Source organism: Gopherus evgoodei, chromosome 3, assembly GCF_007399415.2.
Source record: "Gopherus evgoodei ecotype Sinaloan lineage chromosome 3, rGopEvg1_v1.p, whole genome shotgun sequence".
NCBI classification, from domain to species: domain Eukaryota; kingdom Metazoa; phylum Chordata; order Testudines; family Testudinidae; genus Gopherus; species Gopherus evgoodei.
In genome coordinates, this window is record NC_044324.1 from 79,783,095 (window position 1) to 79,807,503 (window position 24,409).

The window sequence follows — 24,409 nt, forward strand, 5'->3', positions numbered from 1 at the left end:
CCTCCCTAGGTAACCCATTCCAGTGCTTCACCACCCTCCTAGTGCAATAGTGTTTCCTAACATCTAACCTACACCTCTCCCACTGCAACTTGAGACCACTGCTTCTTGTTCTGTCATCAGCCACCAGAGAACAGCCTAGCTCCATCCTCTTTGGAACCCTCCTTCAGGTAGTTGAAGGCTGTTATCAAATCCCCCATCACTCTTCTTTTCTACAGACTAAATAAGCCCAGTACCCTCAGCCTCTCCTAGTAAGTTGTGTGCCCAAGACCCCTAATCATTTTTGTTGCCCTCTGCTGGACTATCTCCAATTTGTCCACATCCCTTCTGGGGGGGGGGGGGGGGAGAACCAAAACTGGATGCAATAATCCAGATGTGGCCTCACCAGTGCTGAATAGAGGGGAATAATCACTTCCCTCAACCTGCTGGCAATGCTCCTACTAATGCAGCCCAATATGCCATTGGCCTCCTTGGCAGAAAGGGCACACTAGTGACTCACATCCAGCTTCTCGACTACTGTAATTCCCAGGCCCTTTTCTGCAGAACTGCTCCTTAGTCAGTTGGTCCCTAGCCTGTAGTGATGCATGGGATCCTTCCTTCCTAAGTGCAGGACTCTACCCTTGTCCTTATTGAACCTCATCAGATTTCTTTTGGCCTAATCCTCCAATTTGTCTAGGTCACTCTGGACCCTATCTCTACCCTCCACATATCTACCTCTCCCCCCAGCTTAGTGTCATCTGTGAACTTGCTGAGGGTGCAATCCATCCCATCCACATCATTAATAAAGATGTTGAACAAAACCAGCCCCAGGACTGACCCCTGGGGCACTCCACTTGATACTGGCTGCCAACTAAACATCGAGCTGTTGATCACTACCCGTTGAGCCTTACACCTGCTTGTTTTTGTGAGCAGTCATTACCGTATATTTTTATTTTTAACCAAATAACAATTTTAATTTATCACTGCGTTTATGAAGATCATGTCTCAGGTGTAATATTTAGTACAACAGAAAGGCCTAAGAGTTCACAACAACCAAACTGGTTTTTAAATTATTCTCTATACTTCTCAGTACATGAACTCAATACTGAATGCAAACAGAGTTTTTCTCTATATTATTCTAATCTGTAAAATTCTTTTAAAATCTCACTAAGGCTTCAAACCTACAATAAAGTTCATGCAATACGACCCACTTCGTACATACTGTCACTCTAAATCACTAGGACTCCACATGGGTGAAGGAGTCTGATTGCTTAGAGCTCATTGCATAACTGGGGCCTAATGTCTTGCCACAATTTATTCAGACAAATGGCTTGTCTTCACTATGGGGTTAAGTCAACCTAAATTATGCTACTCCAGCTACATGAATAACGCAGCTGGAGTCGACAAAGCTTAGGCAGACTTACCCATGTTTTCATGGTGCTGAGTCAACTGGAGACTCTCTATGGTTGACTTCCCTTACTCTTCTCAGAGAGCTGGAGTACCAGGGTCGACTGGAGAGCGCTCTGCCATCGATTTAGCAGGTCTTCACTAGACCTGCCAAATCAATCCTTGCTGCATCAATTGCAGCAGCCTTGATCTCCCTGTAATGGAGACCAGCCCTTAGTCCCTGATCCTGCACGTAAGTATATGTGCTTAAGATTAAGCACATGGAGTAATCTTACAGATTTCAATGCAGGACCGGGACCTTAAAAAGTAAAATCTGTTAAAAGCAACACTCCTACTTTAGACACTAATAAATATTTGTTGAAAAAATATTCTTAACTGCTATTCTCTGTCATTCAAACCCTTCTTTCTAATAAAGCCATAAAAATTCAAGTCACTGAGATAGAGATAGAATACTCCAGTACACAAAGATACACTTCACTTGTCCCATTCTCAATATTTCTCAATCTATGTTTTCTCTTCACAAGCATTTTACTTACCTTCTCTGTAACAGCAATGCAATTTCTGTCTGAACTTTCATATATTCTTGTGCCATTTTACAGTGCTGTTCAAATACAGCCATAGATTCTTTGGAGTTTGGGCATGGTGCTAGAGGCTGAAAATAAATCAGACATGTTAAAATCTAATCAACTGATATCTCAATAATAGTGTGTTAGAATGTGTCTGCAATATATTTATACCAGCTTTCAGAAACTAGTAAGCTTTTAAAAATAAGTGTTAAACCATGCCCTGGAAATCTTAGTGCACTGTTGCCAAAGCTGAATCAGACCTAACATCTACATTTATTGCTCTACCACATTCTTTGTTATGAACGATGATGATCAAAGCACTATTTGATCATCCCATAGAACAAATAAAATTTGGATGAGACTGCAGCAATTTTATTCTATGACCTCGAGCAAATTTCTTATTCATACTTTTAAACTAAGATTTCAATTTGTTTTAAGGATCATATTTCCCAGGGCTTGTTTTTAATAGCTTGATTAAATCTGAGTCAACCAATCTCAGGTTACAGATAAATTTTTTTTAGCCTTGTTCAAAAGTTAGGCAGGACACAAACATCAACGAATATGAAAAACAATATTTTTTTCAGCACATATTTATGTCAGTCACTCAGGAAAAAAAAACAGATGAAAATGTTTTAGACTAGTTTAGACTGAATTTAAAATTCAATTGCTCATAAGATATACAGTTATTACCTGCAACTGGTGATCTAGTGTAAGATATGCCATTGGGATGGAGTTATCTGACCCATTGGTATCTGTAACAACAATACCACAGCTATAATATATTTTCAATTGAGTTAATTGTACATTTCCATGTAGGACATCCATAAGATACTATACCTCCTTAGCAAAAAAGGATTATTATGTAAACAAAACTAAACATCAATATGCAGAATGATATATGGAAATATCCATTTTTTTTTGGTTTGTGTTTTGTGAAGTTAGTTGAGAATGACAATATTATTAGAGTATGATCTATTGTACTGAAAAGAAAAAAGTTTAAATATTACACCTTTATAAATTTCTAGAGGCCATTTTAGTTGAACATAGGTTTTTTGCACAGTTTGCATTCTGGCTGTCTGTTTATAAAAGTTATTTGCTCTGCCATTCTTGTTTATGAGGGATCAGCCAGTCAGCCTACCCATTATCGTGATCAGATGTCCTGATTTTATAGGGACAGTACAGATATTTGGGGTTTTTTCTTACATAGGTGCCTATTACCCCCTGCCCTCTGTTCCAATTTTTCACACTTGCTATCTGGTCACCCTACTACCCTTTAACTGAATTTAAATTAAGGTTGGGCAAAACCAGCTCTGAAAAACAAAATGAACACAAACTTTGTTCAGTCATGACATGACTGACTTTACTCGGACACGAAACCAAACCTAGGCAAATACCACCTCTCCCACCCAATATGCCCTAGGATACCTTTCTCCCCAATACTCTTAGGGATAGCAGAGGAGTAATGTGGGAAACCAATAACATCACTGCTGTTGCTCTCTTCCAGAACAGTAACACCATGGCCCTTCCCAGAATTTTCCCTCTGAACGACACTGCATGTTTCTGGAATCTGACATGCTTTGTATCTTTAGAAGCCCAAGATCTGAGGAACACAAGCCTATTGCTAAATCTTAAGATATAGCAGTAGAGTTAAGTGGAGAAACTACTGGGCTCCAGCACTGTATGACTGCTATCAGGAGAGCAAATGGTAGAGGGTAGGTGGGAAAGAAGTGGGCTGCTCAGCCATACCCCAAAAGCATTGCCATAAAGTAGTGGGGTGGTGGCAGTGAAAATGAAAAAGTGTTGCCTCCCAAAGATTACCTACTATAGCTCCAAAAACAACTTCAAGAAGGCAAAGGAAATGGGAGGGTGAGAAAGGCAGTTTCTCCCCTTTCTCCTCCTTAACAAAGAGCAAAATGAGAACTGAAGATAATGACTCGCATGCAGACACCAAGTACCAAAAGAGAGGGCTATTCAAGGTCATGCTGTAACCAACCTTGCCTTAAAATGAGAACTTTTTGAAACAGTTTTTCTGATATCTTTTTTTTTTCCTAGTCAGATTTATGCAAACCATGAACCAAAGACTGTCCTTGGAAAGGAATCGAGACTCTGGGCTCCCAGTGCTACATATAATTTCTGAGACAAATATGTCAAAGTCTGCCCACTTGTGATCTTAAGATGTCACAGAGAACCAACAGTGTTAGTGTGTTGAAGTTCTGATCCTTTTATTATGGTTTGTAAGCACTGAACTAAGAGTATAAGAATTCTTTAACTAGATTCCACTATTATAAAACATTGCTGAGTGAGTGTAATGTAACAAAAAAGAGTGACTCTGGTAAACAAACATTTTACACACTTCTGAAATAAAACTTTACGCTAGCTTTTTGTAAAACACCTTGCAATAGCACATGTGTACACGCCATCTTCCCCCCATGCCTCTCCAGAGATATGGGCCTGAATCTGCCACTTTTACTTATCCTAAGTAATACTTTATTCAAAAAGGTGGCTCAATGAAATCTAGACATGTGTATTTATAATGTACACATACAAATAAAATGTTGCCTTGTGTTTTAAAAAATGAAGCATCAAAATTCATGTTCAAAACTGTTAAGTAGCATATTCTATTTATAGTAGCATCATAGGAAAACTATATATTTTGCTTTTAATGAACTATAGTTAAGAGTTTATGTAACTTCATTGCGTCTACTTAAAGAATTTGTACAATCAAATTCAGTAATGGTTTAAATGATAACTAAAACCAATCAATTGCTCTATTATTCAATTTCTTTGTAAAGTTTACGCATACATTGATCTTAAAATATATTATCAAAAGACAGGAATAAACAAAAGATCAACAACAACAACAAAAAAATCACATATCACCTGCAGATTCATCAGGTGTCCATGGAAGACTACGAGCTGGCTTTTCAGAGGTTGGTCCTGGGGTAGTGATCATTCTCACACTAGGACTAGATGACCTGCTGCTGTTTCTGCTCTCCTGCACATATAAAAACAAGATTTTTAAATAAGACTCTTATAGTCTCATGTGTCAGTGACAAAACCAAAAGAAGGGAAGACTGGTTCAAGAGTTTGTTTTACTAGCCCTTTTGGAGCTGGCTAACTGATATAAAGAAACAAGAGCGTTCATTTCTGTACTTCTTTTTATTCTGAAAGCTCTCAAAATGCTTGAAAAACTTTAGAATATATAGAAATTATACAGGAATCATTTCACCCTCATCTCAAATTTATCTTTGAAGTATAACAGCAGTTCTCAAACTTGATTGCATCGCGACCCCCGTCGGACAACAAAAATTACTACACAACCTGGAGGGGGAGACTGAAGTCTGAGCCTACCTGAGCCCTACCGCCCCCTCGGGAGGAGGGGGAGGGAGAGGAGGAAAGGGGAAAGTAACAGGGACAACAAAGCCCAAGGCTTCAATCCGGGGGCCTGTAACCTGAGCCCACCTCCCTGGGCTGCTGGGCTCCGCCTTATAGAATGTACTCAAGAGGTTGCATTTTGAGCATCCCGTTATGATTCTACATAACAATTATCACAGCAGAGTCAGAAGCTGCATTCACTAGAACAGGGATCAGCAATCTTTCAGAAGTGGTGTGCCAAGTCTTCATTTATGCGCAGTAATTTAAAGGTTTTGCGTGTCAGTAATACATTTTATATTTACAGGGGCCAGTGGATGGAACCCCAGACTGGTAGAGGGCTGAGTGGACTGGCAGCTGGGACCCTAGGCCAGCAGTGGGCCGAGTTCTGGTCTGGGTTCCGTACGCCAGCTGGGTCCTGGCCGCTGGCCCCGCTGAGCAGCTGCCTGCCCGGGGTTCCATCTATCAAGCCCAGGCAGGAGGCTGAGCAGGGCCTGCGGCAGGGACCTCAGGCCAGCAGCAGCGTGCCACAGTAAAATCGGCTTGCGTGATGCCTTTGGCCCGTCGACTCCCTGAAATGAACGAGAATCAGCAGCACTTCCTGTTCTTGTGAGTCGCGAAGAAGTCCACCTGAGGACCTTTCGGAAGATTGGTTGACCACATCGGGGTGGAGAGGCCACTTGTGGTGAGATGAGAGGGTTCTGCTGAGGTGATCTGCCAAGACGCTCCTGGTTCAGGGGAGGTGTGCTTCCACAAGATGAATGGCATGCTGCACCACAGAAGTCCCATATTCTGAGGGCTGATGACCTGGTTCCATCCGTGTTGTTGATATAAAACATTGTGGCAGTGTTGTCAGTCATGACTTGAACCATTTTGCCTTGTAACTGGAACTGAAAAGCCTGGCAGGCCAAGTGAACCGCCCTGAGCTTCCTGACATTTATGTGGAGGGTGCAGTCGACTCCCCGACCATGGCTCTGTGTACTGAGCTTGCCCAGGTGGGCTCCCCAGTCTGGTGTCCGACACCAGACTTAGCAACGGGGATGCCAAGGGGACTTGCTGCAACACTGATGTGGGGTCCATCCACCACGCCAGTGATGCCTGGATGTACCTTGACTACCACGTCCAGGTGTGCATGTTGGGAATGTAGACTGATGCCAACTACACCTGCAGCAGCTGAGGTGGAGTTGGGCATGATAGACCACGTAATTCAAGCATCCATGTGGCTTAGCAGCCTTCGGCAAGTGCACACGGTGATGAGTGGGTGGTCCTTCACATGGAAGATTACATCTGACATGGCTCAAAAACGGGTCTCCGGAAAGAAGGCCCTGGCCCATGTGGAATCAAGAATCGCCCTGATAAACTCTATCAGTCGCACTGGTACAAAGATCAACTTCTTTTCGGTTCACTAACAAGCCCACGTTGCGGCATGTTGACCGCAGCAGATCGAGACTGCTCTGCACTTGATACCGTGATCTGCCCTTGATGAGCCAATCGTAGAGATACGGATAGACCTGGACTCCCCGATGCCTCAGGTAAGCGGCTACTGGGGCCATTCATTTTGTAAGACTATAGGGCTGAGGAGAGGCCAAAAGGGAGCTCCGTGAACTGGAAATGGCACTGGCCCACCATAAAATGGAGAAACAGTCTGTGCCCTTGAAAGATAGAGATATGGAAATAAGCATCTTTCAAGTTGAGAGCCAGCGTACCAGTTTTCCTGGATCCAGGGAAGGAATGATGGAGGCCAGGGATACCATGCAAAAACTTCAACTTCTTGAGATATTTGTTGAATCGTGTCAGGTCCAGAATGGGACGTAAATTCCCTTTTGCCTTTGGGATCAGGAAATAGTGGGAGTAGTAGAAAACTTTTCCCCTCTCATTTCTTGAGGACCCTCTTCCACTTCCCTCAGTTGCAGGAGGGTATTTTCTGACCGAGCTGTTCGTGAGAAGGGTTCCTGAAGAGTGATGGGGGAAAAGAAGGGGCGGGAGGGAGGCAAAAACTGAAGAGTGTAGCCCAGTGACAATTTCTAGTACCCAACGATCCGAGGTGAGTCTCAACCAGGCTGAACGGTAGGGATGGAGATGGTTGAGGAAAAGATGGGGCAGATTGGGGAGCTGATTGGAGTGTCATTCTCGAGTGCACCCTCAAACGCCTGCTTCAGGCCTTTGTGGTATTTTGCTGGTCCAGGCTGCACAGGTGAACGGATGAGGAAGGGTGGCAGCGACTGGGAATGGCTTCATCGCAGACTCAGGCGTATGCATCCCCAGGGAGCAGAGGGGGGCCAGAAAGTCCTTCAGACTGTGCAGCCTCATGTTCATCCTGATAGAAAAAACTGCCCGACTCCATCGAACAGCAAACCTATGTCTCAAGCCAGGAGCTGTGCCTCATGACCACCGCTGAGGTGACCACCCTGGCTGCCGAGTTGGCCGCATCCCGGAACATCTAGAGGGAGCACCGAGCTGCTGCGGGACTTTCCTCCACAAGAGCTCCGAATTCTTGGGCTGCCTCCTGGGGCATGGAGTCCTTAAACTTGGGAGGAGTCCCACAGGTTTAAAATTATAATGCCCCAAAACAGCCTGGTGGTCCACTACCTGGAACTGGAGACTGGCCATGAAATAAATTTTTCTTCCAGATGATTCAGTCTCTTGGCTTCCTTATTTCTTGGGGTGGAACTAACAGGCCCCTGCTTGTCCTTTTCGTTGGCTGCTGACACGACCAATGGCCCTGGGGATAGGTGGGTATATAATTATTCAAACTTTTTGGCAAGAACAAATACTTTTCCTCAGCCCTCTTGGAAGTGAGCGGGATGGAGGACAGCTTTTGCCAATTTGCTCTGGCAATGTTCAGGATCCCTTCATGCACTGGGAGTGTGACATGGTGCAGGGGTGGACACGGAGAGTACATTGAACACCGTGTCCAATTGCTCTGCCATCTCTTCCACCTCGAGGCCTAAGTTAGTGGCCACCATTGGAGCAGGGCTTGGGTGCTCCTTAACGTCATCCAGCGGGCTAGCACAGGAGGGCAATGCCACTGCCCTCATCTGGAAGGACGATGAATGACCCACTGGGGGAAGGTCTGGGGGATCATCTCCTGCAGGGGAAGGAGGTCCTCTGGGTGGGCATCTGTTCCTCCACTACAAACGACCAAGGACTGGAGACAGGGGCATCAGCATAACTGGCATGCTCGAGGTATTCCAAGAAGACCACTGTGCTGGCTACTGGCCCTGCTGCCATGCTGGCATCACTGTGGCAGATGCCAACCCCCAGAGCCCAGTCGCAACAGTGCTGTGTCAGCAAGGGGCTGAACTCCCTCCTCCATGCCAGAGAAATCTCCTCCGGTGACCAGAGAGGGGACCATCGACACGTGAGTCTGGTGGCTAAGTGCGCCATGGGTGACTGGTGTCCTTGAACTTGTTAGACTGGTACCGGGAGTATGGGGGAGTGACAACTGTGTTGGGGAGCATCCCTGAGTTCTTGGTGCCGCGTGACCGCTGGTGTGAAGATGACTGGTGCTGACTAAGGAAACCGGCACCCTCCTCTGGGGTGAGGCCCGAATGAGGGCAGAGACTGGGAGCATAGTGCTGGTGACCTGTAACGGCAAACCAGTGACCTGGGCTGACACGGAGACCAAGGACGTGGTGAAAAAGGGCTCATGCCTTGGCTCCAGATGCCAGCCCAGCTCACTCATCTTCTGGGAGGCCTCATGGCTGGCTTGCCCTCATAGGATCCTTCACACTGGTCCATCACCACACCGGGCCAGCCTGCGGTGGGAAAGTCATTACTCTCTGGGCACTTGGAGGGCGTGGACTATGCCATCAGCCTGGGTCTCTTACCGCTCCCCAGAGTTGGTGTGGATCTCTTAGACGGCAGAAGGTCCCTTAGGGGGCGTGATCCCTTGCGGCCTCCAGCAGGGAGGACAGCCCACACAGGGTCCTTTGCCCAATTCCCCCTGATACGACTTGCTCGGTGCCAGGTCCCTCCTCTTAGTCTTCTTCCTGGGCACTGGTGAAGTGGATCGGTGCTGGGAAGAACCCCGTTCCGGGGGCATGCTACATACCAAGGTCAAGTGCTGGGTGTTGCATGCAGGCCAGCTCCAAGGAGGAGGAGGAGGGTCTTCAAGCGAAATGTCCATTATTTCTGTATCTGGGACGAAAGTTTTACAGATGTGACACTCTCTTTAACGTTGGACTCCTCCATGCGGTTCACTAACAGGTATAGAAGGCCTGTTGCAGTCAGAGCAAGGCTTAAAACCCAGAGACCGGGCAATGCCCTAGCCTGGGGCAAAATCCCGCCGGGACCCTGACAGTACTTAACCGCTACTTACTAACCAATCTACTATAAACACTATTTACAGCTGGAACCAGAGGTTCGAGTAGGAAAAAATGCTGACCACTTGTAAAGCAAGAGAAAGAGGCACTCCAACCAACCACCACAAGCAGTAAGAAGGAACTGAGAAGAAGTAGGGCTGGCGGTGCCTGATATACCAATGCATGAGCATGGCACTCAAGGGGGCACAACAGCCAGCCCTATGGATACTGCTAAGGCAAAAATCTCTGACAACTGTCCACGTGGGTGCTCACACACCTAGAATGGAATTGACACAAGCAAGCACTCGAAGAATTCTGTGCTGGAGGAAAACTGGAAAAAAGTGACTAAGTGCATGGGTTTGTCAAGAAGTCCAGAGAATCCACCTACCCTTTCTTTATGGGAATGGATTTCACAATTTTTTTAAAATTGTAATCATAGAATAGAATATCAGAGTTGGAAGAGACCTCAGGAGGTCATCTAGTCCAACTTCCTGCTCAAAGCAGAACCAATCCCCAGACAGATTTTGCCCTGATGCCTAAATGGCCCCCTTGAACACTGAACTCACAATGCTGGTTTAGCAGGCTAATGCTCAACCACTGAGCTATCCCTATGGCGTGTCACAAACTGGAAAAAGTTGAAAGCCCCTGACTTAGTGTATTCAGTTATTCATGTCCTGAATGCAACATTCAGCCAAACAGCAAATCATTATTTGCACAGCATTAGACTGACCACCACTGATAATGCCATTCAATACCAGGAATTAGTGTTGGACAACATTGCTAATCACAGCAGCAATACATATAAATAGTGATAGTCTTCCAGCTGCAAATGATGGAAATCAAGTCTGTAACATCAGAATTTGTATTTGTTGTTGAGAGGGGCAGGAGACGTGACCTCCCTTGACAAAATCAGCAAAATACAAACACTAGATCTCTGATGGCTGTGATCGGTCTGAGAGAAAAAACACAACAGATCTCCCTCTTGTACTTTAGTTTTTTCCAAATGGGCCAGATAATGCGTGGTTTTCGGTTATCACAATGCTGAAATGAGGAATTGTGAAGGAACTATAGGACAATGAAGATGAAGACTATATGCATGATTTAATATTTATATTGCAGTCATGCTCAGAGGCACCCATCAGGATTGAGGCTCCACTGTGCTAGGCACTGTACAAATGTATATGAAGACAAGGTAAATAAAATTAAAAATAGTTTTTCAAAAAAATGGTATACAAACTACACTTAGCCTGGATTATATGTACTTTCATTTTCATCCTGCTTGTCCCAATTGGATTATTTATTATAGCACCACAGTTGTGCACCATCTCAATATGTGGTTTAGAGAGCTCTTGCCTTTAGAAGCTTAGAAATCTAAAGTAGACAATACAAATACATTTATAAAGGGAGCAATCACTACAGTATTTAAACTACATTCAAACCAGAACAATGTAACGTCTTCTCATCATTAAGAAAAGACTGATATTTGTCCTCCAGGACAAGACCTTGCATGCCCTATTTTGGGAACAACAGAAGAGGTACTGGTTCCAGCATTTACATTCACTCAGCCTGAAGAAAATAGTTGCATCTCCTGTTAAAGTTTTCCATGTTTGGGCTCCAGTGAGTTTCTAATAAGAACAAATGCTAGAGCAGGCAATTAGGTATGAAGAATAATTACTGCAAACTCCTGCCAATTTTTTCCTTGGAATTGATAGTGAAATGGAGAGCATGACAGAGCAGAGAGGGAGAAGTAATCTCCAATTTAGCAGGACGAGACCATTTAAGGCTTTATAGATTGTAACCAACATTCTGAAAATCACCTGTCACTTCACTGGCAACCAATGCAGTGTGTGGCGTACAAGAGTTTAAAGGGCGTGAGAATGGAAGCAAACACTGCTATAACTGACCATTGACAAAGACTAGGTGAAGAAGTGGGTTTAAGGAAAGACTAGAGATGAACAGAAGAAGGATGTTTGCAATGAAAGTGGTGGGGGAAGGATAATATATTTATATATATTTGAAATGGTAACTGAGGTGGGGATAGGGGTTGGGGGTTTCCCAGGAAGAGGAGACCCCAAGAAACTGTGGGGTACCGCAGGGGCAGAACCCTGACACAGAGGGGCATTGGGATCCGGAGGGACATGGGGGCTAGCAACAGGTTAGACTTGGGCCTTCAGAGGCACTCCGGAAGCTGGCGAGCTAATTCCCTGGATGACAGTAGGAGGCGCCGCCGCAGCGGTGGAGTCATTTGCCCGGCTATGTTTTGATGTTTGATTTTATTTGTTTAAAAAATATTCAATTTGATGAGTAATCCCCTCAAATAGTGGAGTCGGCTAGGAAGATTCAACATCTACTGCTGCACCCTATTTAATCTTAATGTGGAAAGGGATAGCTCAGTGATTTGAGCATTGAGCTTCTAAACCCAGGGCTGTGAGTTCATTCCTTGAGGGGCCATTTAGGGATCAGGGCAAAAATCTGTCTGGGGATTGATTCTGCCCTTGAGCAAGGGGGTTGGGACTAGATGACTTTCTGAGGTCCCTTCCAATTCTGATATTCTATGATTTCTATGTGGAGAATATAAGTGAACTGATCAGAGTTGTGTGGATTCTAATCTCTTCATAATTGAGTCTTCCTCTTTTATCTAGTAGGTCATTTATATTGCTGCAAATCATTACTTTGAATTTTTTAATTTAAAACTTCAGGGATAGCAGGAGCTCGGCTCAGAGTTATGGAAATCCACAAATACAGGCCTTGAACTTTAGGAGCAATCTCAGGTCCTTCTGTCCATTCATACCTGAAGAAAGACAGGAGGCCATGAATGTGGTTTATTAGGCCACAATTTCATTCATTTAAAATACTGGAGTACCTGGCAGTGAACTGTACAGTGCAGGGAGGAGGAGGAGGAAGAGGAGGAGAAGGTGGGGCTTGGCTCCCCAATTTTTCAGATGTAGAAGCCCAAACCCTCTTCCTCAGCAAACTTAAAGGGCTCTAGGAAAAGGAAGACATTGGCTCCCCACTCTATTAATATGGGTGCCTCAAGCCCTCCAGTGCTTCATAGGCAATAAATACCACTGCCCTCCCGCAACTCTTGCGGTCAGCAGGAAGGACAATGTAGCGACCTTCTCCTGATATGGCACCAAATGCTTCTTGTCCTTCTCTGTAAACTTTTCTCCTTTTCCCCACCTGCTGTAAGAGAGCAGATGAAGGCACACCACCACTTTCTTCCAGCTAGTGGACAAAGACCCGCTCATGTGAAGACTGCAGTGGCATACTAGGAGACAACCTTGCTTGCTTTCCACACTAATGTGTTGTGTGATTGAAAAGTTCTGACTTGGTATTATAAGTCAAGAGGTCTTAGTTTTAGATTCTTCCATTGCTTCCATTCACATATCTCAAAACAAGAACACAAAACCTGTGACTTATTTATACCAATAGTGCAAAACATTACCACAGTGTTCTTATTACTTTGAGGTACTTACTTTATTCTGCTTATCTTGTATGCTACACTATGATTCAATTTATAAACAGGGCACTCAAAATGCAAAATATAAATTGAATGGATAGACATTTCAGACGACAGACCGAGCAGAAAAGTAAAACAAAAGATACAGATTCAAACCCTTAGGTGGCACAGGTAGGAAGGGAAGAAAAGGAAAATGGTGAAAGCTACACCAGCATCATCATGTTCTGCTCTCTGGTGTAAACAAAGGTACCAGCAGAAACTATGAGATGAAAAAGCCTTTTGCGTTATTCCTGGTCAAGGAGCAATATTTGGCAGGAACACAGCTAGAATCTCTAAGAAAGTAGCACATAGCAGCTTTCAAAGGCAGGATACATGAAAGTTAAAAAGATCAAATACGAATGTTATACGTCTAACCTACTAGTATTATAATCTGGTATCTGCAAACATTAGTAATTTTTAAAGCTAACAGAAGGAATTGAAAGTTACATATAAAGAACTTACATAAAATACTTTAATATTGCATAAAATAGTGGCATATAGATGTGACAGAAGTGCACTGAAGCCTTAATCATAAAATAATTAAACATGTTACAGAATAATAATCAAAATTGTTTCAATTTTCTTTCAAGTCTTTTTTCTAATTACGCTGCTTGACTAAGTAAATGTAGAATGATTTATTACTGTGCTTGTATTGTTAGAATGCTTTCATTTAAAAGCCCTATGTTTGGTATGTAATAAAAACATTCTGAAAAATTAAAGTTGATTCTGATGCTTTCTTCTGCTATATGCACATATTACCAAATAAATCAGACAAATTAGATTTGGGGGATGGACAAGGTTTCTGTTGCTACAACACTGCATGAAACTGAAGAGAGATCAAATGTTAATCTCTTTGATGAGTATACACCCCTAAAATTACCACCTATTTTGGATTACAATAGTAGGCTGTTTAATATGGAACCTGATTAATCCGATTAACACACTGAGCTCCTATTTTTCCATGTTCAAACTACAGCAGGGATCTTAAAATTACAGTAGAACCTTGCTAATTCACACTAATGATTAAAAACCCACTGTGAATTACTGACCAACAAATTAGCAATTAAATGAACACCACCAAAACAAGCAAGGCTAAAGCACCGCTAACTGCACTTTGGTCATTTGAGACATCTGTTTACTTTTAATATTTCATACTTCAGAATGTATCACTGTGCTTGTTACCATGGTATCTAGATATCATGATACAAAAAGCAATAGTTACTAGTAAATATCTTGTAAAAGTAATAAAGTCTTAGTAACAAGACCTTGCTATAGTACTTTACTATTACATTTTATTCCAAAAAGTAGAGAGAAACCATCATAACTAACCATTTAGATTTGAGCGATAATACTATGTTGAGGTTCATTACCAGTACAAAATTATGCAGCATGCACAAACAAAATATATTTTTGAATAAATATTACATGTGCTGCTTAGGCAAGTTGTAATCAAGAAACTTGTCACCTAGACATCTTTCATAAGCTGCCCTTTCACAGATTTTATTTTAGATGGCAAAACAGATACTATGTTTTGTAAATTAAATTACCCCATATCACATAGATGAAGTTTTAAAGACCAGCTCTACACAGTGTAAGTTTACAGTTGATTTCACCTAAATGTTCACAAAAGACAAAGAAATAAGCTACAGGCTGAAAGATTTTACCTGATTGGATTCTGTTACAGCAACGCTAAGGTCTTGAATGGATCTCCGCCTCTGTTGCCCGTTTCCTGCTTGGAAAAAAAGACAAAACAAAACACTAAAATCTGCTCAGAAACAAAATAAGAAGGGTGCGACTGTTGCAGCAGGAGCTTGGAATTTGTACAAATCCAGAGAGAAAGTGAGGGGGGGAGGGAGAGAGAGACAGCTGCAGAATTTTAACTCAAAAAATGCTGGCCTGTCAAGAGAAAGTATATCCTAATACGATAACCACTCCTACCACATGAATAGCTTCTGCACTCTACTTCACCATCTTCTGTCACATGTGTTTGAAAAGGCTTAGCACTTGGGGATTGGGGCTGATGACGACATCTATTTCAAGTGAGTTACGTTATGGGCATTTCTAGAGCAAGGCCGCTACAATAAGATGCTGCCAGCTCTAACCTGTTGTTCTTTGAAGCAGCACACAGAGTTTTCTGTCGTGTTATGTTCCTCTCACATATATTAAGAAGCTATAAGAAAACCTATTCCACTTTAAGTCAAAATAAAGCTCTTAGTCATCTTTTATGAGCAAAAATACTTCCTATTCTGAAAATCAGGGCAGGAAATTGTTTTCTAGGCTACGTCACATCTTGCTATATCATCTACTGACACAATGCTGTAATCTTCCTCTTCTTTTCCACTCATCAGCAATTATCCACCACTGAGAGCTATAGAAAATAGTTTACATTTTAATGCTGCTAGTCCATCAAGGAAATGTTTATGAAACTAAGTCTTATGTTACATAATCCATTGTATTTTACAATTTCCCTTGGTTTTGATTTTTATTTAATATTGTTTATAGTGTCCCCTGAGATGGACGACAGGTCAGCTGTCCAAAAGGAAACACCAAAACATCAGAGTAACAGCTGACAATGCTTAAAATTTTTGGTCTTCAACCTGCATTATGTAAACTTTTCTACCAGTAAGTAGCATTTAGAACATGTACTATAACAGTTACAGCCTCATACGCCATAGAATTCAGCAGTCGGAACTCAATCAATGTTTTGTAACATGCGGCTTATTACCTCAGATATTTATGCTGGGTCATTTCAGTATGACTAAGCAGCCTTCCTAGATAGAAGTTTTAATTTCCACATCAATTAAAACAAAAAAAAGAGTGAGAATGGCTACCTAATCTCATCTACACAGTTTAAGATATTATGAAGTTCTTTTAACCATGATTTCTGTGCAGCAGGTCTGTCTGTTCTAAAAACACACTACCAGAAAGTGAGAAGTTCTTAGTACCTTCATCTCCAGTTTGTCACCTGACATTTAAATTCAAGAAATTCTAAAAGTACTTAAGGGAGAGAACAGTTTATAGGTTAGAAAATGGGACAAGGCTGCCTGAAATTGGGGTTATATTCTCAGCTCTGACACTGATTTGCTGTCTGACCATAAAGGAGTTATAACCTCTTAGTAACTTAATTTTCTACATCAGTAATTTGGGGAAATAAATAAATACTTACAAATGTAAAAGTGATGTTGTGAGGCTTAATGCATGTTTGTAAAGCGACCAGAGATCCCGTAAGACACCAGGTGAGAATTATTAAACTTTTCCATTTAATATAACTACTTGGCCATTAAAAACAGTATTATTCATAAACGGAAGAATTATGCTGTTGATAGTAGCTGCAACTCATCTTGGAACTCAAGATATAGATGATCCACTCATGACTGATATAACAATTATGTGCACATTTCATTCAACAGCACCATTCTAAAATTAGCCAGTCTGAAATAAGCTTGCAAAAAATATCTGGAATTCTCATTTCAGATTAGCTACATTTGTGAATTTAAAGAACCCAGCACATGTGTTACTGAAATATTAGATCGTGGTTGCCAAAAAGTTAAAATAGTCAGGGTGGGGTAAAAATGAACACTTTTTGAGGGCAGGAAGAGACCGACTGATTGTGTTACAGTGAATGAGAATAGAATGCCTTTAAATGAGAGATCTCCAGTTAGTAGCATGAGGCAAAAGCAAGCTCTATTATGCAATGTCGTTTTAATTAGCATAACTACTACAGACATCTGGCAAAACGTTCAGACAAAGCAGAAACAAAGACAGCAAATCAATATATACTTGTTGCTCCAGAATCAAGATTAATGTCAATTTAGGGATATGAAGATGGAATACATTTCCCTGACTTTAATTAGTTCTAGTCTCTGTATATTTTTATGAAGTTGTTTGGAACTTGCTCTTACTCTAGTTTTTAAAATAAACTGTTTAAAATTCTCTCTTTACAGGAACCTAGAACAATTTAAAGTGTATTGACTTCTGTCAATTTTCATCAGTTATGTACAATATCTAAAAGCAGAAAGTGATGCACAGTGGCAGGAGTTCAACATTTATTGGATTTTAAGATTAAAATTCAATTATCAACCAATTACTCATATGGTTTGAAAAAGGCAGCTGTAATGAATAATGAACTTCACATGCCTGGATCATCAAGTGAGGAAATAAAATGTTCTTTGGAGCGTGTTTGCTCATGAACTAGAAAAGAAGTTTGTTTTTTTTTCTTTTGTTTAAAGAAAGGATGGGATCCTAATACGAACATGTAACTAAACCAATGGAGCAGTATATACCATTTATGGTATGGTAGTTGAGATAACATAAAAAGTTTAAAAAGATTTGGAGCAAGGGCCATTTCTAAATTTTTGTGCAGTTATGCACATGTCAAGAGAGTCTACATATATCTTGTGGGTCAGAGTTAAGGTTACTAGAATAAGTATGCTGCATTTTCCTATATATGTCAATATTGCCATTAAACTGAAAGTAAACTGTAAGGGTAAAAGTGAAAACACAAAGAAGTTGATGGAATGAAGAAATTTCTACCTTTCTCCTGCCTCTCTGCCCCAAAAATTCTCTCACACTCTCCCTGCGCATCAAAATTGCCAAAACACTTCCTACCCTCTTTAAAAAAAAAAATAAATTATACAGGCTCCCTCTTAGCCTCTAAGGATACGTCCACACTATAGCTGGGAGGTGAGATTCCCAGTGTAGACTTCAACTAGCTCAAAAATGGCAGTGTGGATGTTGTGGTATCGGCAGCGGCTTGGGCTAGCCGTGCAAGTCCAAACCTGCCTGAAACCTTGGATCTGAGCTTGGGTGGCTAGCCCAAGCTATTGCCAGTGCTGCGATGTACATGCTGCAGTTTTAGCATTCTAGTTCAAATCTGTCTACCTTCACTGGGAATTGCATCTCCAAGTTGCAGTGCAGACATACCCCAAAAGTCCACACACACGCAACTCAATCGTCCCTAATTAATATCTGCAGCTTCCCCTCGTTCTCTCTCTGCTCCAGCAACAACTCACTCACACATACTGCTGCTTCCTCTCCGCCACTGTCTTGCATAGGTAAATCCTTCTTCCGCCCACTACACTCTCCCTCTCTAACCTTCCCAAGGCTCCCTCACCCATCTTTCTGTCCTCCACAAAATCTCCCTCATGTTTTGTCCCCTGCCAAGATTCTCTCCTTTCTCCAAGCTCTTTCCCTTTTTGTTCTCTTTAAGCTTGTTTTTAATTACACAAACACGTTTTTTCTACAAAGACCCGCGCCTCATTCAGTGCAGCATGGTCAGTGAATGATAGCAGAGGGTTACAAGAGAAAAATGGTGTGTTCTTTTGAATTTTAAAGGCACGAATCTGGGATCCAGGAAAGACTGGATTCTATTCCTGGATCTGCTACAGACTTCCCGTTATCATAGTTCATACACACAAGAGGGCAGAAATAAGGTTACACAGGCAACCTTAAATCTAGCATTTCCTAACTTCTGAAAGCTTCTTTTTGTAACCTTAATGTTTTTTGCAATAGGTTATGTTAGCAGATCACTGACAGCCTTTTTAACGCATAAGGTTTGGGGTTTGTTTAAATGGTAATGCTGTTATGTATTTTGCATAAGGCCAATATTAATCAATCAATCTACACTACAAAGGAAACCACGCCACAAAACTTGGTTAACTTTTACATAAAGAGGAAGCTCTCACTTCACTTGGAGTAAAATCCTGATATTTGTTGAGTTTGGAGCTCCACTGGCCAGACACTTTCTCCTGAAATATTCCCGACCCCCCCCCGATGCTAGTAATATAAAATTATTTTAATTCAGGTGTTCCTCAGGGAACCTTTGCTGGCATGCCTTCTAAGTACAAAGAAGAGGAGTACCTCTCCTACAAACCACAGATCTGTGGTAGTAGGATTCCTTTACTGTATGCGTTTAGAAGGCATGTTCTGTCTCAAGGACCTTATCATATCCATAGAAATGGGTTTTTTCTCCCCTGTCCTGTGTACCTCCTAAGGTGCATCCCACTGCAGAAAATTATGCTTCCAACACGAAGTTTTCCACATCAATACAATTCATGGAGGCTTGAACGTTACATTTCGTTATTTAAAAAGGGACTAGACATGAACATTTTTTAAGGCCACCGAAAAGAAAATACTACCCTTGGTATTATAAAAGCCTTGATATAATATTAATGAGGTATCTAATATTTTGGTTTAACTATTTCTTTTAAAACTAATCTATGCAAAATATTTTAAGATTATACCTCACCTGAAAAACTGTTAAAACTAAGTCATTTGTAAATGAGAGGTATTGAAGGGGGGAAAAAGCTGGACATTCTAATAAAAGGAATGCAAGTTTATAAAAGCATATTCTGTGTTTATATTAATTGTTGATTGTGTAATTTATCTCCAAATCACATTTAGCAGGGAGTTGTGTAATTTTAGTTGTGAACATTTATTTCTGGGTGTACAAAAAGTTTAAAGATATTTAAGATGAAAAAATATGGAGGTACTACTGATCACTACATAATGCTATCAGCTAATTGACAAAAGTGAAGGAAATTGGAATAGCAGCCTCTAAAGCATCTATGTCTTTCTACAGTTCTTCTATATTCTGCAAAATATCAACTAACTCCCTTAATCTCCATCTCCAAGACTCACCTGTGATATATACAACATCAAGGGTATACAGATCAGCAAAGCTCTGTATTTATTCTGTGCTGCAGTTATGTATTGAATTGACTTGTGACTTGACTAGCTTCTTTGGGGCAGGGGCTTTGTTTGAGACATTATACTTTACATGGCACTATGTAGAGCATTCACTATTAAAAATGTAAGACTATAGAGTCTAGGTAAAATCAGCCTTATTGCAGTTATTTGTAGCACTCCTATATTTGCAATATGGAACATAGTATGAAAATAGTGCTATTAACAGAGTGGTGATAATCAAGTTTTTAAACTAAGGACCACAGTACTATAAATACAATAAGCCTCACTTTGGTAGTCCAGCATTTTTAGTTGATGACGTAACATACAGCCCAAAGCACAGAAGGTATATGCATAAACTATCTAATAAATGGAGTTGCCACTGCAAGAATACTGTAATGTAAACAGGATTTATCAGATACTTCCTGACTGACTAGCTTTTTAAAACTGGTTGCTTACTTATCTTGGTTATATTTTGCATTATTGTTCAATACATACTTTAAAACAACTGGCTATTAATACTTTCGTGGCGAGGCTTTTTTTCTTTTTTAAAATACTGGTTTGCAGTGTCTATGCTATATCTGCTGGAACTAAAAATAAGAAAGGTGTACTTTTGTATGTTCATACAGATACATACCTATAACAACCCTGGAAGATTAGCTACCAAACTGTAAACTGGAACTGAGTCTCATGAATCCATTTTACTGGTTTTGTTTTGTGTTTAAAGCTTGGCACACTAATGGCAAACTCCGGTTTATCTGTTTTAAATGTCAGGGTCTCAAATGAATAAGAATTATACTCATGCGGGATATTTCAAGAAGTGCTTAGAAAGGATGGGAGTTTAGAAAATATATATCAAAGCTCTTTACCTTGCAACGTACCACTTTGAGCTGTTGCATATTTACATTAAATAAACTAAGTAGCCTGATCAGTCCATGAATGAGAGGCCTCCAAGGAAACACATACATAAGAAATGGTGATTCTGGAGATAGTTCTTGCCACTAAGTCAGTACTCTCCCAGTTCCTTAGGGAGCACATTTGTGATCTTTCGGATAAGATGCAAAATGAAGTTCTTAACCACTTGTGGTCATTGTGTTAGCCCTATTCTAGTTTGGGCAAATACATTTGGTCTACATCAAATTCCTCTGAAGCTTTATTTAAATAGGGTAGTCTTCACTTTGTCCCAAAGCATAGTAAAGTTTTGCCATTATCTACCCTGAACAAGGCTGTATTTCAGTGGAAGAGATCTGTATATCCAGTTTGCAAAGCTCTTTGGATAAAAAGTTACGATTATATGTAGTATATACAAATGTCAATCTATTATTAATGATCTCAGTAAATCTCAACACTGGGGGAAATCTGAAACAAAATTGATATTTTTTTAAAAGGTCAAGTTAATGAGAGGGAAGGCTTTCTGGAAAGGGAAAGGGAGGGGTAAAAAACAACAAAAGCATGTTGGGGCTGCCATCTTGAGGGCTTTAGAGGAAAAACCTGGCCACACTAACAGTTTGCAACCCAATATACTGCTTATAGATGACAACACTGAGTCTGAACTAGAGCTGGGAAAAAATTGCAGTGAATAGTTTATTTTGATAATGTAGTTTTGGGTGACTTGAAACTAATTTGTGTTAAGTTTGTCAAAAATAATTTAGACTGAACAAAAATTTGAAATGTTCTATTCGGTAATACTGAAATTAGATGGTTTGTTTCAACATTACCATAACATTTGTGGGCTGGTGTCACGAAAGTGCCGGAGGTGGTGATCTCAGCAGGTTCAATTACCCCTCTACCTGCTGTGGAGAAGGGATCTGAACATGGATCTCCCACGCTGCAAGAGAGGTGCCCTGAACATCAGGAAACGGGATATACTGATGTGGGTTTCAACCTATTTTGCTGAAGCTGGTCCGTGATATATACAGAAAAAAGATGGTCGTTGGAGCAGGGACTTGAACTTGCATCTCCCACATCCTAGGTAAATGCCATAACCACTGGGCTATGGAGTTATTCTTGTTCTCTGGCCCAATGACTATTCATTGTCATTCATAGTGGCAATTCAGTCATTGTCTGGCTATACCGAAAGAAGGACAGGAGATACTTGATGTGGGTTTAATCCAGCCGCAACTTTATCATAAGATGTCTGGGACTACCCAGTGGATAAAAGTGTACAGTGCAGGTAACCTCATGTTTATTCTGTAATTACCCAGGGGGCTTTTACCAGCTCCCCTTCTTTTTCCATCCGGGTCCCTCCAGCAAATCCACTGCCAGTACCATACCATCCACCTCCCCTCATAGGAGGATTAAGGCGGGCTATAAGAATGGAAGTCCCCAACTGTCCCCCGTTTGTTCCTTTAACAAAACACCTCTTTTAAGTCCTTTTCCAAGCCATTTATCTGGGTCATTGTATACCTTTCCTATGGAGTACCTGCACTGGACATCCACCCTACACTTAATGAATTGCGAGAGATCGCCTTTAAGGCCACGCATATACAGAGCCCTTCCTGAACCTGCTGTGGGGAAGGTGGGAAAAAATAAAAAAAGGGTAGGGAGGAAGAGAAATTCCTCCCCAACCCCCCTAAAAAAGGGCAGTTAGCGTAATACCCACAGCAGGTCCTGACCAAACCTGGAATTTTACCACATGAAGTGGAGGGAGGGTGGGTCCTGCCTCAGCCTGCTCCACGTAAAAGGGAGGCTTGGGGAACAGAACTGCCCCTTGTAAACCTTGCATTCCCAGGGGATAAGTCAGTGACTACGCTGACCCTTTTGCAGCAGTTTTCATACCCCTCAGCCTTAAAGCACTCACCTAGGATGTGGGAGACAAGTTCAAATCCCTGCTCCAATGACTATACATATATGTGTACATGTATATATAAAATATTGCACATATAGGATTTCTCTGCAATTTTGCTCCATACGTGAGATAGTCTTTAGTACCAAGAGATAGGATTGAGCCCTTGGCTGGACCAATCTATGAGACACAAGGCAAAGAGGATCGCATGTTGGCAAGTTTATTTATTTATTTATTTATTTAATAAACAAGGACATCATGAAAATCTTACTGGACGGTCTCCATCTGCACTCTATGTGAACTGGAGCAAAAAGTATTTATTTATTTTTTTAAAATAATGTGATCGTTATTCCAGCATCTTATCAATAGACCCGCTCACATGGTCTGTGATACCTGGTATCGATGATTGCAGGGACATCCAGAATGTTGCCAAATGAAGCAGTTTTACGATGGCCACGTTTAGGCTTGGAATAGGCTGAAAAAATACACACATACAATACACATGCAAACAGCTACAATGGTAACAACAAATGATTAAATACATAATTCAGTTCTCATATACTGTTAAACTAAAGTACATGCAAAAGGTGTCACACAGAATAAACTGCCACAGCTTTCTATTCATGCTTAAAAATAGTAAGAAATTGTTAAAAGCAAAACAAGAACTAGCTGTCAATACAACGTAATTAGCTGTCATTAGCAACACAAAACTCAACAGACAAAGCAGCATGGCAATGAGGAAGAGAAAAGTGCAACCGTCAGAATGGAAGACAAATATTGACTTATTTCAGTTCACCTGCATATTACTAATAATGTATCTCCCTAATTGTTTTAAGTTTTATAATACTTCCTCCATCGTTTTATTCTAGTCTCAGGCTAACATTATTTATAAATAAGTTTACATTTTCATGTTGCATTCTTTCATTTTCTTTGACATCTCCTGTAAAGTGAAATCCAAGCAATGTTCAAAGGAAGCTCACTTTAAATATTACAAAATTTGAAGAACTGCTTCAAAGCATTGGAAAAAGTGCCCTCTGACTAATGCTTGCTGTTTGTAAAAATGGCCACTGCATACCAATCTAGATACTTTAGAATTAAGCATCCCATTCCTGGAACTATTGAAAACAAATCCCTCATATTTGTTAAAGTGGAATTTGTATCTATTCTAAATCACATCAAACACCATAAAATAGACTTACAAAAGTTCATTTTGCCATATGTGGTAAGAGGAAGCAGTAGTAAAAAAAAAACAAAAAGGTCTGTAGTTTTAAGATTAAATAACTATGCTCCATTTGAAACAGATTTGTGAATGCAGTTCCCAAAGGAGAACTGCTCTGGCATGTTTACCTGAAAGAACTCTCAGTGACTGACAAATATGCACTGCCTGATTGTTTCTATGGCCAGTCTAATAATAGATGGAACAAGATTAGGTATTTCTTAAAATACTTTGATTTCTTTATTCTTAACAAAAGCCTTATCCTCACATAGCAACAAAATTTCTTTAGATCATAGTATGTTTGCTCTCTGTTACATAGTTAATGAGGATAAGAAACCATTGTTTTTGCTGTTTCCCAACTTAAGTCACAAAAACCTGCTTAGATTAACATGGCCTGATTTCTACCAGTTTGCCACTGCCTGAAATGAACACTGTTCCCTTATACTTGTCCCTTTCAAATCAACTATCTTCAGATAGAAGAAGGAATTAAAAAAAAACAGCTATAGCAAAATCTCAGAACAAACGTACTTGGATATAATTACTGGCAATACTTAAAAGAATATAGTTAAGGAAGGTAGACTGGCTGCTTCTAAACTTTCA

The 24,409-nt window shown here is 41.0% G+C and overlaps 1 protein-coding gene across 1 annotated transcript in view; it reads right to left on the reverse strand.

The window, feature by feature from the left end:
* The window catches only part of MAP3K7 (mitogen-activated protein kinase kinase kinase 7), a 71,618-nt gene that overhangs the window by 3,334 nt on the left and 43,875 nt on the right, over positions 1-24,409 (reverse strand). Inside the window, 5 exon segments of the mRNA XM_030555962.1 lie at positions 1,920-2,035; positions 2,640-2,701; positions 4,830-4,944; positions 14,789-14,856; positions 22,973-23,068. Of these exon segments, the coding sequence (XP_030411822.1) occupies positions 1,920-2,035; positions 2,640-2,701; positions 4,830-4,944; positions 14,789-14,856; positions 22,973-23,068 (457 nt within the window).